A 14,326-nucleotide genomic window follows, 5' to 3' on the forward strand; every position below is an offset into this window, starting at 1 on the left:
GTGGTTACCCAGCTAATGTGTAGGTAGGCATCTTTGTTACAGGCGGCTTGGCTGCTGTCAGCAGGCAGGTAGAGCTCGGTGTGGTTTAGGAAATGGACACCAAGAGTTTACTGAACTACCTGCTGCTGCATTTATGCTGCTTCTGCTTCCTAGGCCTGAGCTAAGATTTAGTCTTACACTTATGATATGCTTTGGTCACATCCATGTAGGTGTGCCAGTTGTTTAAGGAGGTGGGAGAAAAGGTTATGACTTGACTATTGTTTGTAAACTAGCAAGACTCAATAATTTACTGTAAGACTTATTATCAAACTTTTTAGCCATAATGTCAAAGATGACTAGCAAAGGCAAAGACCATACTATCCCTGTTTTCTGTATATAGTATCAGTGATCTGTAACCAGGTCCACTTTCATGAAGTAGAGAAAGTGAAATTTAATCTTGTGCCCAAGACCAAAGTAAGGGATAAAATTTATTCTTTCTTGCAACCTGTGGGGTTGAAAGAATTGTGGTTCTTTCACTCCCCTGTCTCTTGCTCCTGTTTTGTGCAGTGTACTTCCATACCCACCCTGCTCATTAGTCTGCTGGAGCCTGAACAGACTTTCTTTGCCGCAACACAGATGTGCAAGAGCATTTGGAGTGAATTGTCAGTCCCTGATCTGCAGAAGTGCTTCATCCTGACGGCTTAGGTGTTGAGAGGTCTCTATTCTGATTTCTCTGCTTGGTCAGTTATTGTTTTACTTGTCTTGAAGCTGCAAATACTCTGATAAGTGGGTTTTATTCCAGTGTAACTGTAGAGATAATTCTTCTACCTTTATTGAAATACCATTTCGCCACTTGTCAAATTGTGATTTCCAGTAAATGGAAAATGCCTTTCATTGAAGCAGTCTGTTAGATTAATTTCATCTGGGGGAAGTGAGGGTGAGAGCCTGATAAATGGGATTCTGGAAGTTTGTGTTGATGACCAAACAGTTATTTTGGGCTTAGTTACATCAAAATTAGAACCAGGATTTATGTTTACTTGATTTTTAGATTTGTCTTGAAAACCATCAGTCTTACTCAGCTTTGCTAAACTTCTAACCATACTTTATGTAACTGAATATAGTATTTAGCTGCTTTATAGTGCACTTGACAGTACATTTCAGGTGTTTGATAGGAATCATTGCCACTACACTTTTTTTTTTTTTTAATGATCTTCCATTTGCTGTTTTGTATTTGACTTCTGAACTTCTGACCATTGCTCCATACACTGATCCCTCTTTGGGTCAGAAGAGTTTTTCTCCTGATGTTGTGAAAGAAGATAGTCAGAAATAGATCTGTCAGAAAAGTTGATTTAGGGTGTAGCATTTTTTATTGGATAGACATATGGCCCGAACAGTTCACATACTTTTTGTGGATTGTTGGAATTGTAGGTAAGAATTGGGCCGTTTCCCTTGGAAACGGTGATACCAGCCCTGAAGACTAACCTGGACTTTAGAAATCTGATCTCTTTGTCATGAATGACAACTTCATCTTAAAATACATAACTGCTAGGTCGAGAAGGAAAACTTCACAGAAGTTGGGCCTATTCTAAGGAAGATACTGCTTTATCAAATGAGATTATCCAAACCTGAATTTCACAGAAGTCTTAACATGTAAAGGAAAGAGATCCTCTTTAAGAAATAGAAGTATCACAACAGAGTTTATATCAGTATCTTAGTGTAATTTTTATTATAAATGTTTCCTTATTCTTGTGGTCCTTCGCTCTTCTGTTCAAGTAACTCAAGGCTTTTTGTCTGGGTTTGTATTGCTATGATAGGGATAGGAGAGGACCCAAGAATGTTTATTACAGTGTGGCCCTGGGTCAGACTGTGTTAAAAGGATTTGGCCAGCTGCTCTTGACAGTAATATATATGTATACACACACATATACTTTTTTTTTTTTTTTGAGTTCTTACCTTCTTTATGGTCCTGGGAACTTGCCATTTTAACAGAGGATTTCTCAAGTATTTTCTGTATTCTTACTTTGGTCAGGCTCCATCACTTTTTTTTTTTTTTTTTATGTAATATTTCTCTTTTAATCTTAGTTTTGCAACTCTAGTGAGTGCATGTTATGTTGCAAGATTTGAGCATTAAGTCATGGCAAGTTGCACAAATTTTCCTCCTGCTCAGTGTAACAGAAATGTACCATAGACTTCTAGTTGCTCAAACTTAACTATTATTATTCATATAAAAGTCTAATGGAGCTTGTATTATGGCAACTTACTAAGGAAAACAAACAAGCTCTGGTCTCACTCAAACAAAATATAGTAGCAGTGTTGTAATTCTTGTTGGGATTTTGTGATGTCTGTTTCCTAAAATTTCCTAAAACTAATCAAAGTCATGGTTTTAGCAATGCACTAACTTTTTTACTTCAATAAAATGTATTTGATGGAGTCCACACTGCAAATATTTATGTGAAATTCGACAGAGGGAGATTCTTAGAACAAAAATTATGAAACTTTTAGAAAACATAATATTAGATTTTTGAGGGGGAAAAAAGTCCTGTTTTTTATACCATGTTAATCTCTCTTCTAATCTTGTTTCTTGAAGACCTTAAGCTTGTATATGCGAAGGTTGTCTGTTCATCCCCCTGTGTGTATCTATCCTTTCTCCAGCTTTTTAATAATTTCTAAGCCTGTAGGCCAGTTACAGTAAAGTATGACTGAAGAGTAGATCTGTCAAAGATGTTACTTTTCAACAAGTTGGAGACACACCCTTACTGCCTTTCTAGTTGAGAGGATGGCTATAGGGCTTACAAACTTTTACTGAATATCTTCATTACAGTTTTGATGATCTAAGTAAATAGACAGGGTGAAAAGTTGTCGTTAGAGGTAGAATCTCTTACTAGATTGATTGGAGTAGAGAAACTTGAGGGTGTGTAAGCATTTTGCCTACAGAGCTTGTCTTGCTGTCTTTTCTCTCATGAAAGCATCTGCAGGAAGGGGAAGGCAGGGAGAGACACTGGAAACCAGGCTGCTTTTTTTTCTTCTACTCTTAACAGAATTACACTTGTCTGAATTTTTTTTTTTTTTTTTTTTTCTGAAAGAAAAGAAAAAAAACTGAGTTGGGTGAAGAGACAGAATAATATTTGCAGGAGAGGTGGAGATGGTTCAGTTTTCTTGCTTTGGTCTCTTGATCCCACAAGCCTTTTGCAATGGAAATATGCTGCCTGTTATAATAGAAGCCTTAACTAATTCTGCTGACGCTTTGTAATTGCCTCTTGCTTTACTTTGGTGTGAATCGGGTCAAATGAAACACACGTTTTAAGATAAATTGTGAACTACCTTTTCTGTTCTGTAAGCATTTGTGCATGTGCTTAATTTTATTCACACAGATAAAATTTATTATGATCAGATTTCTCCGCACAATTAAGTTCTTACTTATATGGAGGTTTCTATGGCTTTACATATTCACTTCCTCTTTCCTCCTCTTCTGCTGTTGTTCTCCTGTTGTCCTTCTCTCTTTCTCTTTCTTCTTTCTATATAAATCAAAATAGATCTGAATGGTAATTTACACTGAAATTTTACTTTTGCCTTTCTTTCAATTTACAACTGTTTTCTTCGAAAGTTCTAATACAGAATCTACACAGTATGTTCTGCTCTGATGTAAATACATTGCATTAATTTTTATTGCAACTTGCACATATCAAATATATTTTTTTTCTTTTTTTTTCCCATAAGATCATCAATCATCACATGTAGATTAACCAAACAGATTTTATTCTCCAAGGCATGGAATGAACTTTTTGCCTTTCTTTGAATAGTGATGCTTTTACCTGAGGAAATTAAGGTCTTATTTGGAAAAAAAAAAAGGGGGGGGGGGGGAGGGGGGTGGTGGAAGGAAGGAAGGAAGAAAGAAACGAGAAAAAAATTAAACCACATCCTGCTGACTACATTCAAAATTCAGACAACACAGCTAAAATGGGGAAATCCATCAAGATCTCTTATTGACTAATTAAAATCAGGTTGTCTTATCAAAGCAAATTGTGTGAAGAGACATGGCGTAAAAGTATTTGACTGTCAGAAACGTGTGGCATTAACAATTTTTCATTTCCTTCTGCAGATATTGCTGTTGTAGAGATGAGTGATGCCTTCCGTCAGCCTTCCCTCTTCTACCACCTGGGAGTCAGGGAGAGCTTCAGCATGGCTAACAACATTATCCTCTACTGTGATACAAACGTGGAGTCTCTGCAGTCACTGAAGGTAGCTTTGAATGGAAAAATGGGGTGTGTTGGGGGGAAGTCACAGTTGGTCCAACTCTTGATTCGGGTTCTCTGTTTCCATAGGAAATGCAGATGCCACTTGTGGTTCACAAAAGGATATCAAAAATATTCTGAGGCCTGGAAAACATGGCCACAGTGAAATGCTGAAAAACTCAGTTTAGTTTTCCTAAGAGAAAGATTTAGATGACTTTATCACAGTCCATTAAATACCTAGGTGTTAAATGGCTCTTTATGGAAACAGAAGTTTGACAAATTTCAGATGAGAAATTAACAGTTTTATATTATGAATGGTTAAAATACATGGTTTTGTCATTCAGGGGAATTACTGGTGTTTGGTGTAAATTGTTACAGTAATAACAATCGAGTGAGAATGGTAATATGGAGGGGGAAGCAAAATAATCCTTAACTTTTAGCTTCTCTGTAAAGTAGCAGTTTTCTGGTCAGACCTGATGGGGCCCCAGACGTCCTCTGGTATGCCTTGCTGAGTTACAGCTGTTTACATCAGGTACCTGCAAGATTGCTGTGCTGGAGATTACCAGCAGCAGAGCAGAATTAGTAAAAACAAAACTTGTGCCTGATCCTCAGGGCCACAGTTCACAGTATGGTAGGCTGTTTAAGGCAAGATGGTGGTTTGAGATAATCTATGAGGCTATGAATTGTGTCAGCCAAAGGAGTTGATACTTGCTTCCTCCTGCTAGCTGTACTAAAGGTTTAATAACTTTCATGGGGATGGGGGAGGGCAGACAACTTGGATGGCAGTCTTTTTGATTACTTCCCCTCCCTCAGATTCATTGGCTCTGATCAGGAGGTGTGTTATGCTCTTGCACTTCCATTCTAGGCATTGCTGAAAAGAAACATTTTAGTAAGCAGCTTTATGAGTCAGACTGCAATCTGGGCACTGTTGCCTCTCATGAAGGGTTTGCTTCCACTGCTTCTGGCTAGTGCAGGATATTTGGTTTTGATTCTGTCCTATTATTTGCAGCTTGGCCCTCTGTTGGGAGGGGCATACCTTGAGTAAATCAGTTTCTTTCCCCTGCGCTTTCCTCCAGGTTTTCTTGGCCAACTGGACTGGTTGCAATCCAATTATTTCTTTTCTTTTTGCAACACAAAGACTATACAGATAAAAGCCCTAAAAATAAAACTGCTACTAACAAAAGAGCTATCTGTGGCTTGAATTCAATTATGCAAGTACAACAATCTACAGTATAACCAGAACAGAATTTCATTGTACTGAGTAAGGAGTCAAATACCCAACTCCCACTGAAAAAATCACTCGGAGTGAGGCACCAGGCTTCCTTGGGCACTTCGGAGAGCTTTTTACTGATTTAGGAGCTGGACTTTGCAAACAGGTCACATGCAGGATTCCCACTGACGTCAGTGGAATGGAATCCGAGTTCTGCAAAGGGAGACTTGGATGTTCCAGTTGCCACTGGTACAGTGCCCACTGAAAGACTCCCTTGAGTTTCCTTTAGCTTTGAGCTGGACCCATGTTTCTGCTTTTGACGGTTTGCAGGAAAGTCTTCGGAGGGCCAGACCCCTTCCTTATTATTTAATGACTGACTGAAAAAAGTAGTCGTGGGCATGCCTAGACATCTTCTGAGGCAATGTTTGTTCCTGTATTTGTTACAGCCACCAGATAGAGTAGAAGCAGTGTAGGAGTGTGTGTGCTGTTTTAATCTTGTATGGAAGGTGGTGGATTCAAAAACTGAAAATTATCTTGAAAACACACGAGATACAAAACAGCAGCATGTGATTTAATTGGGGTACAGAGCAATGTAGGTAAACTTCTGCCGGTGGAATATTCCACTAAATGAACATTCAGATCAGGGTGGACGGGACTTTGAGCAACCTGATCTAGTGAAAGATGAACCCCCTGGCATAAGCAGGGACAACTAGATGATCTTTAAAGGTCCCTTCCATCCCAAACCATTCTACCATATATGTACATGTATAGGTTTGTATATTTAGTATATATTTATATTTATGTATATATGTATAGTTGTATGTGAAACATGTCCCCTCAACAGGGGGAGGAGCAGTTTTATGGAAGCCCAACTTATGCAACATGGAAAGTAAAAGGTGCCTTGGTTTGACACTGTGTTTGTTTTTAATGCTGTGGTGTAAATGAACCTACTTAGCTGTCCCAGTAACAGAGGTGTAGCATGCTGTCTGATAAATCTGGCGGAGTTATCAGTTTCTGGGGTCAGAACTTGCTGACAAATTTTTCTGAAAGCAAGGTTACTGTCCACAAGTGGTTTGCACTTGGGCTGTACCACCCAGATTAGAGTGCAAGAACCATCTCTTTCCACCCATGTGTGCGTGGCTTCTTGTTCTCTGAAACTTTACATTTAAAATGCGAAGATTAATTCTTTGCATCAGACTTATTAGAGCAATGTGAATTTCAACCAGTTCTGGAATATTTTAAAACCTCATAGAAATACTGCTTTTACTATTCTTCACAGTTTCTTCTGCTGGCAGCAAAATGTTACTTACAATATTTAACTTCTCAAATATGAGTGTGTGTGTATTAATAACTTTTGGACAGCATCCCTCGCGGAAAATTTATATAGAGAGAGGTATGTACATGTGTGCATGTATATATATGTATATACAGATGCACACATACGTATATGCAGATGCACATACTACATATGCTGCTGTGTATATATAGGATGTATGAATCTACATGGGTCCATAGTCATTTTGTCTCTCCTAAGGCAATACTTGATTTATATTGATTTGACAGGCATATAAAACATCTACCAACCAGCCTTTTCTTGTCATGTGTCTGTAAATGTTAATATTAGCAAGTCATACAGATCAGGTATCTTTTTTAGTAGTTGTTCAGTGCTATTGACATTATTTGTTTCTTCTTTTTTATTCCAGGAAATTATTTGCCAGAAGAATAATGTAAGTGTGATTTCTGGGTGCCAGATGAATTCCAGGCATTCCAAAATTCTGTTCCATTTAATGTTGTTTATCTTATGTTTTCTACTTGAATCATTTAACACTCTCCTACTGTATTTTAGAGTTAGATGTAGATTTCTGGAAATCTTAGCAGCAAATCTGTGTATATCACTTTGTTGCTAGGTACCAGGCTCAATTCTTACCTTGCTTCCATCTATCAGTGATAATCTCCTTGCTGCCTTTACTTGTCTGTCATATTTATTCATGCACCATTTACATCTGTCATCTTGTGGTTTTTTTCTGTTGCCTTTTTCTGTACAGTGTTCTCTAGTGTTTTTAAAAAATATGCTATTGAAAAGGAGAGTTATTTGGAAATGGATCCTTATTTTAGAAACTCGTAACTACGCCTATGAAAATATCTATATTTACAAAGAGAAGAGAGAGTGTATTTCTGCAAGTTGAGTCCTGGAACCTATTAGTCCTAGTGCAGTGCAGATCCCAAGAGTCTGTCTGTGACTGTTAGTCATTAAACTGTAGGTTTCTGCACCTTGGCATCCCTCTGGTTTCTGAGGTTGGCCTTTCAAATCCCCCTTCCCTTTTTCACTTCCAAGTTCAAGGAAGGCAGACCTGTGACTGTGAGAACACTGCTTTCTCAATGTGGTTTGTGCTGGGGCAGCAGGGCCAGTCATGTCAGAATATCCATGTGGCATGTTGAGTTGTTCTTGGCATCACTTTGGGACTTACTGGTAGCCATATATGCTAATATATAATTTTATAGCAGTTAGTGTGCAGGTATCCTGAGGTGCTTGTGTGTATGCTGTACAATTCCATCTATTTGAATAAACTTTTCTAAGGGGCATATGAAGTACTTAATTTTAGAAATTAGTCAGATTTTATTTCGCACAGTGTTAAAGCTGCCATGAAAGCTGCAGTATTCCTGGTTTTACTTTTTTATTTAACAGTGAAATTCATGGATTAAGTGCTGACTTCTGCCAGTATGAAACATGATTCTTTGAAAAGGATGCAGTTATGTACTATAGCTGATAGAGTTTGTAAAGATGGCTTCAAAACCAGTGCAAGCTTTGGCCCTAATGCTGCATTTTAAGTCACATATTAATTTTTTTATTTTCTTTTTTAAAAAAAAGGGGGGGAAGAGGATTCCATATAGAGCTTCTGTGTAACTCTTAACCAGAACCTTTCAGAGACTCAAAGAATGCTGTGAATGATGTGACAGACTAAAAATCTCCCGCCTTTCTCTAATGAAAGTGGGGTAAATGATCCGTTAGGCCTTTACACAAAATGAAAGAGAGCAGTAAGACCTTTCTTGTACATGAATGTATTGCATTCTGTATTTTTGTTCTGGTGGCCCAGGATCTAGGGAAAATGATGTGTGACTAATGTAATGTCCCTGGGAGGGTAGGAGGAAGAGCTCCGTTAGCAGGAAACCAGCAGGATATGACTGGTACAGTAGAATACTGGGGAGATGTTGTCTTGTCCTATTTTTAAATGACAGTCCCTGAAGCTCAAGGGGAGGTATGGTAAACTGGCCTTCATCTGACTGAGAGAGGATTGTTCTGTTTTTCATTTAAATTTGGATAGGTGGCTGTGAAACTGTCATTTGTCACTTTTAGAAGTGTTTTAATGTATGCCACAAAAAGAATGTGTTCCTTGAGAGTCTCAGATGTTTTCAAGCACACCCACATAACATCTTTTCTGGGAGGAAGTATTTTCCCAGGGATTAGAACAGGGAAGTTAGTGAAACTGGCTTAGCAACTCTGCAACTAATTTATTTTTTTTTCTCCTTTTTCCTCATTTTTGGCATGAGGTCAGTTAAACTACCTGGAAATAGACTTTTCACAATGTCGGTGCATGCCTAACTATTGAACATAATTCCTGCTTCATGAAAATCATGTTTAGTCATGAATTGTAAGACTCTTGGGTGAATAAATGGGTATGACGGAGGTGCTGTTCTTGAGAGGCTGTGACTGTGATGCCCACCCTTACCAAAAATAGTCATATGGATGATTATGTGAGGTTGCGAATATGAAAAAACGAAATTCACATATGAATAAACTAGGAGTTTAGCCTGCTGTTCTAGAACATGTTTTTTAATAGCATGTAAACATCAGCCATAACAGGACAATGGTATCCCTGGCACCAGGGGATTAAAAAGGCAGCAAAACAAGTGCGTGTGTGTATCTGTATATATCTGTTTAACTGAAATGCCTTGTTTGCTATTCCTGAACTTTGTATCCCTAAAACTAGTGGGGAGGAAAAAAAAAAACAAAAACAAACAAAAAAACCCAAAACACCTCATCACCAACTGTTTTATTCTTTGCCCTGACTGGATTTTTGTGCTTCCTATTAATAGTCAATACAGTGTTGCATAGCTAGGATAAACTTGTCTGGAGCCTGTCAGGGCAGAGCACTGAAAGATAACATAGGCTCATTTCCTGTTATATGTGGTTTTATAGCTATTTAGTTGGACCTTTTCCAAACGTTGCAGTAATACCAAAAACATACATTTTTACAGGGAGTGATACTTTGACAGGAGGCAGTTACTTTGATATTTGAAAGTTGAAGTTTAGTTTTTGCCATTATCTGATTTTTGAGGTCAACCAAGCAGCAGAGGCATTCTAGAAATTACTAGTAAAGAGTTTCAGTCACAAGGAGATGTTGGTATAAAGGTTACAGTTCATGGCTGTACTTTGCTTGTTTTAGCTCACCAGTTTTTATTACATCCTAATTCTCCCCAGTTTGAATCTTACCAACTTTGGAGAAAAGCTGCAGGTCGGGTTCCAAGTGGCCATTTATTCAATTTTTTTTTTTTTTTTTTGGAAGTTTCACTTCTTGCTGAACCTGAGGAAGTTTTCATGTGCTGTGCGTGCGTTACATGTAAGGTTCCCAACCAGTTGCAGTCGGTAACACCTCGACACGGCGCTCCTTGGCCTCTCCGTTCAGGCCGCCGGGCTGTGGCTGGCCGAGCTGCCCGGGGCGGGAGGCCGCGGGGAAGCTGCTGGCCCGATACAGGGGGCAAGGGGGAACCCTTCTGCTGGGCAGCTGGCTCGCAGGTGCTAGAGGTTAAGCATCAGGGTTAGTGCTGTATGGCTTGGGGACTCAGTGTTTTCCTTTTCCGACACTCAGAGGGATCAGAGACTGTTGTTTTTACTGGTTTTCCACAGCCCTTCCTAACCACCTCCTGTTTAAGGTGTAGCTTGGGAGGCAGTGCTCCTTCAGCGAGAGCGTGAGTGACCCTGGGGGAGGCATGCCTGAGGCTCTGCAACCTTGGAACCCCCCTACAGGCACTGCTGGAAGACTGTAGATCCCATAGGATAAATTCAGCTATTGGTCTCTCTCACTGGGGAAACAGCAGGAAATATTTTTAGTACTCGTCATCCAGCTGACAAATGATTTGGGGGCAGTTTGATTTTTGGAATCCATGTATGTAAAAATGCTATGTAGTAACCTTCCGTAAATATTTTGTTGATCATGGCAACTGTGGTATTTATTGTTATTTATTATACATCACTGTCTCTTGTTTGTTCTTTCATTTTTTGAATTCTTTGACTACTATATTTGTTAGAACTTCTTTTCCTATGTGAATATGATGAAAGGACCATATAGAGTGTGTGTCGATTTTTAACAACCATTTAGGATATGGCATGGCTGCAATAGAATGTTATTGCTGGGCAAGTAAAGAAAGAATATATTCCCAAAGAAAATGGGAAGTATTTAAAAGAGTAGACTCCGGCTCTGTGCTTCAGTTCCTTTGAGGTGTGAGGCTTACTTATGTTCCTTTTCAAATCAATAGCAAGGCTGTCATTCATGTGAGTGGGATTTGAAGTAAATTCAAACTGAGTCTCTATTCATTATAGCATCAGCACATGTTGATTTACTGTGTGTTTGGGGGATGGAGGGAATAGATTTAATAACTTGGTTTAGGATTTTGCCATCTGCTACATGTAACACCACGTGCAGTCAGAGAATTACCTTTAAGAAAAATCTCATCAGGAGAATTGAAAAAAAGCAGATATTTCTCAAAATAACTAGTAAGAGAAATGCAAAAAAGCTGATCTTAATTAGAGGAGAGTCAGCAGGAAGAACAGTTCATACTGTGAGAGATACTGGCTATTTTTATTACCTCAGCTGATTTTATTCATTAAAAAAAAAAAAAAAAAAGTTACATTGGTTGCTGACCTGAAGCTTAGGCAAGTAGATGGGATTCTGCTAGATTCTCCCATCCAGATCTAAAGCATCATGGTTTTGTCTTGGGGTGTTGTCTTATTTTCTTTGACACTTCTTGTCTTTGAAGGCAGCTTTCTTCCATTTGTGGATATTTGACTATTAAATGATTCCAACAGAGCAGTGTTGGTAAAGAGCTTCAGGGAATCAAAAGAACTGTGTACCACTGACTCCCTGAGATTTTGCAGATTTTTCTCCCTCATTTTGAAGTAAAATTCAGGATCTGAGAATTAATTGGGCAGAACTCAAATGCTCATTTGTATAGCACCATGTCTTTATCTGTACAACTTTCAGAGGAAAATCCTCTGTACTATTTAAGATGTATTTTTCAAGGAAAGAACAGTGTTTGCCTTATTGCATAATGTTCTTTCTAAGAAGACATGGTCTCCAAATTAAAGTCCCAAAGGCTGCCCATTTTACAAGGAGCAGTTCTGTATTAGAGGGGGATATTGAAAGAAGGGCTGTTTCATATTCTTATTGTGATCATTAAAATATAACTGTACGCTATGCATTTTTGTTATATCTTAAATACAAATAGGTGCTATATTAATTCCTTTTCAGAATCCAAGAAAGGATATAAAGCAAGAAGAGAGTGATTAATGTTCCAAAGATCAGTAGGTCTGGCTGGAGCAGCATAGTCTTAAATTCTGTAACTGTACAGCTATTAAGACAATCTTATGGCTGTGTTTAAACTGAAATTACACACACTCTGGAGTTGTTTTATTTTGTACAGTAAGTGAGGAAGGGACATTAGAAAAATATAAACCAATTAAAATGTTTGCAAAAATGAATTACAGATGCTGTCACTTTGTGTTAAGCATTTATGCAGGTGTAGCTGGCTCCAGCAGGTACTTCTGCCTTCTGATTAGTCTGGCTGAATTGATGAAATGGTCTGTGACACAGTCTTTCAGAAGGTGGCCTGATGTTGCCAGGTACTGAGTGTGCTGGCCCAGAGCCTTGGAAGATGTTTGTATCTCCTAGATGTAACTAGTTCAGCTGATCTGAGAGCTCAGGCCAAGCTTACCTTATCTAATGTCCTGAAATCTTGTGCATCAGGCTGAACCATAGTAACTATCTCTATGCTCACTTTTGGCCTGTCCCAGCCCCTGATGTTTTCAGTAATGCCTTTCAATTTACAACTCTAGTGGCCTGCAATCACTTTCTAACTTTCATTAGAGTGATTTGAGATTCTGAACCTTAAATAATGAGGGATTTATAAAGAAAAAGTGTTGGGAAATGAAATTTCTAGCACCTGTTGTTGATTTGGGGGTGTCTATTCCCACCCACTTTTGAAGCCCTCTTATGTGACTTCTTTTTTTTTAAAAAAAAGGGTGTTGATGTAACTGAGAATATTGTAATTGCATTTAAGGTGTTACTCATTCAAAAATTGGCCATTTTTCTTGAATGGCTTGATTATATTCATTCCATTGTATGTGATATGTCAAGTCAGAGGAATGGATCAAAGGAAAACAACAATTTTGTCTTGGGTGCTCAGTAAACTTAGAATATAGTGACATTAATTAGGGTTAGGAAAGAAGATCAGAGTTGGGATGGAGTGTTACAGGGCAGATTTTAATAGGATAAGGGGAATATATTTAAACTTCCAAGTGGAATAACATGCACTAAGTCAAAATGTAAAGCAGTGTATGAGCAGATAGGAAGCGTTTGTCAGAAAGAGCACCTGATCCTTTATGACTGAAGTTAGCATAGCTTATATTTTGACAAAGGAAGGTGAGAAAGGAAGTAAAAGTGACTGAGGCAGAGGTTGCATAGCCTGGGAATGAGAAAAGAAGCAAATCATGCACTTTGCTTTGGGGAAGAATGTTTAGAGCTGCCTGACATTGGAGTAGCTCCTCAGCTGCTGCCTCCACAGCCTGGTCCTCTTGGGCTCCCATCCCAGTCGTTGCCCAAATGCAGTAGTTAAAATTTGTGATGGTGACAAAAGATGTTTTTCCATAATGAGAGACCATAGACTTTATTATACAAGAGCAGTCTTGCTGTCACTGTCATCTTTCTTTTACCACCACCTTTAGTAAATAATACATAACTTTTTATTCTTTTTCTTTTCTTTTGTCACCAGAGCTACTGCATGTTTGCCTTTGTCAGATTCAGCTGTTAAATATCTAATGTACGCTTTAGCTAGGAAAGTGAAATTGAGGTCAATATGTCTTGCATTTCTTAGCTTTACTGCATGTCTTTTTTCTATTTTTTTTTTTAAAGCCTGTTTTGTAAGGAAATGAAACTTAAGAGCTTATACTGTTTTTTCATCCTCCACCCTCTTTCTGTATCTGCTTTGTTTTTCTGTCTGATGAATTTCAGCCAAATTTGAGAGGTTTCAGAGATACAGAGCTCCCCACAAAACATATCAGTCTAGGTTAAGTTAACAACCAAATTAATGCCCTGGCTGAGGGGAAAGCCACTGGGTTCACACATTACTTGCCACCAAGGATCAAGGTGAGATTCTACCTTGAGACAATTCCTTGAGAGCCCTGGGGCCCGGCTGAACAACTGTAAATTGATTTTATTTTCTTCAATTTTCTTCTCGTGGTGGTTTCTCCTGTCTTTTACTGTGAAATTCTTTCTTGCCCCCTGCTTCCAAAGACTACTGGGTCTGTGTGTCTGCTATAGCAGACTCTGTAATATAACCAGATTTTTTTTTTGTTCCTCTCAGGTAACATGAAAAATGCATGTAAACTAATTTTCGCTGCCTCTTTTGCTCAACTAACATAGATAACTATTTCTTACAGAAGGTGCACTCAGGATTAGTTTATAAGAGCTCTTGCTCAGTAGTGGACTCAGGCACTTGGCCTCTGCAGGAAGAGTAGTTTTCCTGCTTGTAGAATTATATATGAAGACTCCAGTACTGTCTCTGTAGGTGGCCTGACCATTATGCCAGGATAAACTTCGGGTTCTGTGGATTTCAAAAGCTGGAAACATCT

At 38.6% G+C, this 14,326-nt stretch overlaps 1 protein-coding gene across 2 annotated transcripts in view; it reads left to right on the top strand.

The window, feature by feature from the left end:
* The window catches only part of MAP3K5 (mitogen-activated protein kinase kinase kinase 5), a 106,209-nt gene that overhangs the window by 28,402 nt on the left and 63,481 nt on the right, over positions 1-14,326 (top strand). For both annotated transcript variants that reach the window (XM_032983114.2, XM_032983115.2), the window contains exons 2-3: positions 4,079-4,218; positions 7,125-7,148. In XM_032983114.2, coding sequence (XP_032839005.2) covers positions 4,079-4,218; positions 7,125-7,148 — 164 coding nt within the window. The remainder of the gene's footprint in view (positions 1-4,078; positions 4,219-7,124; positions 7,149-14,326) is intronic.

Source organism: Tyto alba, unplaced genomic scaffold (genome assembly GCF_018691265.1).
Source record: "Tyto alba isolate M040663 unplaced genomic scaffold, T.alba_DEE_v4.0 Super-Scaffold_22, whole genome shotgun sequence".
In the NCBI taxonomy this organism is placed as follows: Eukaryota; Metazoa; Chordata; class Aves; order Strigiformes; family Tytonidae; genus Tyto; species Tyto alba.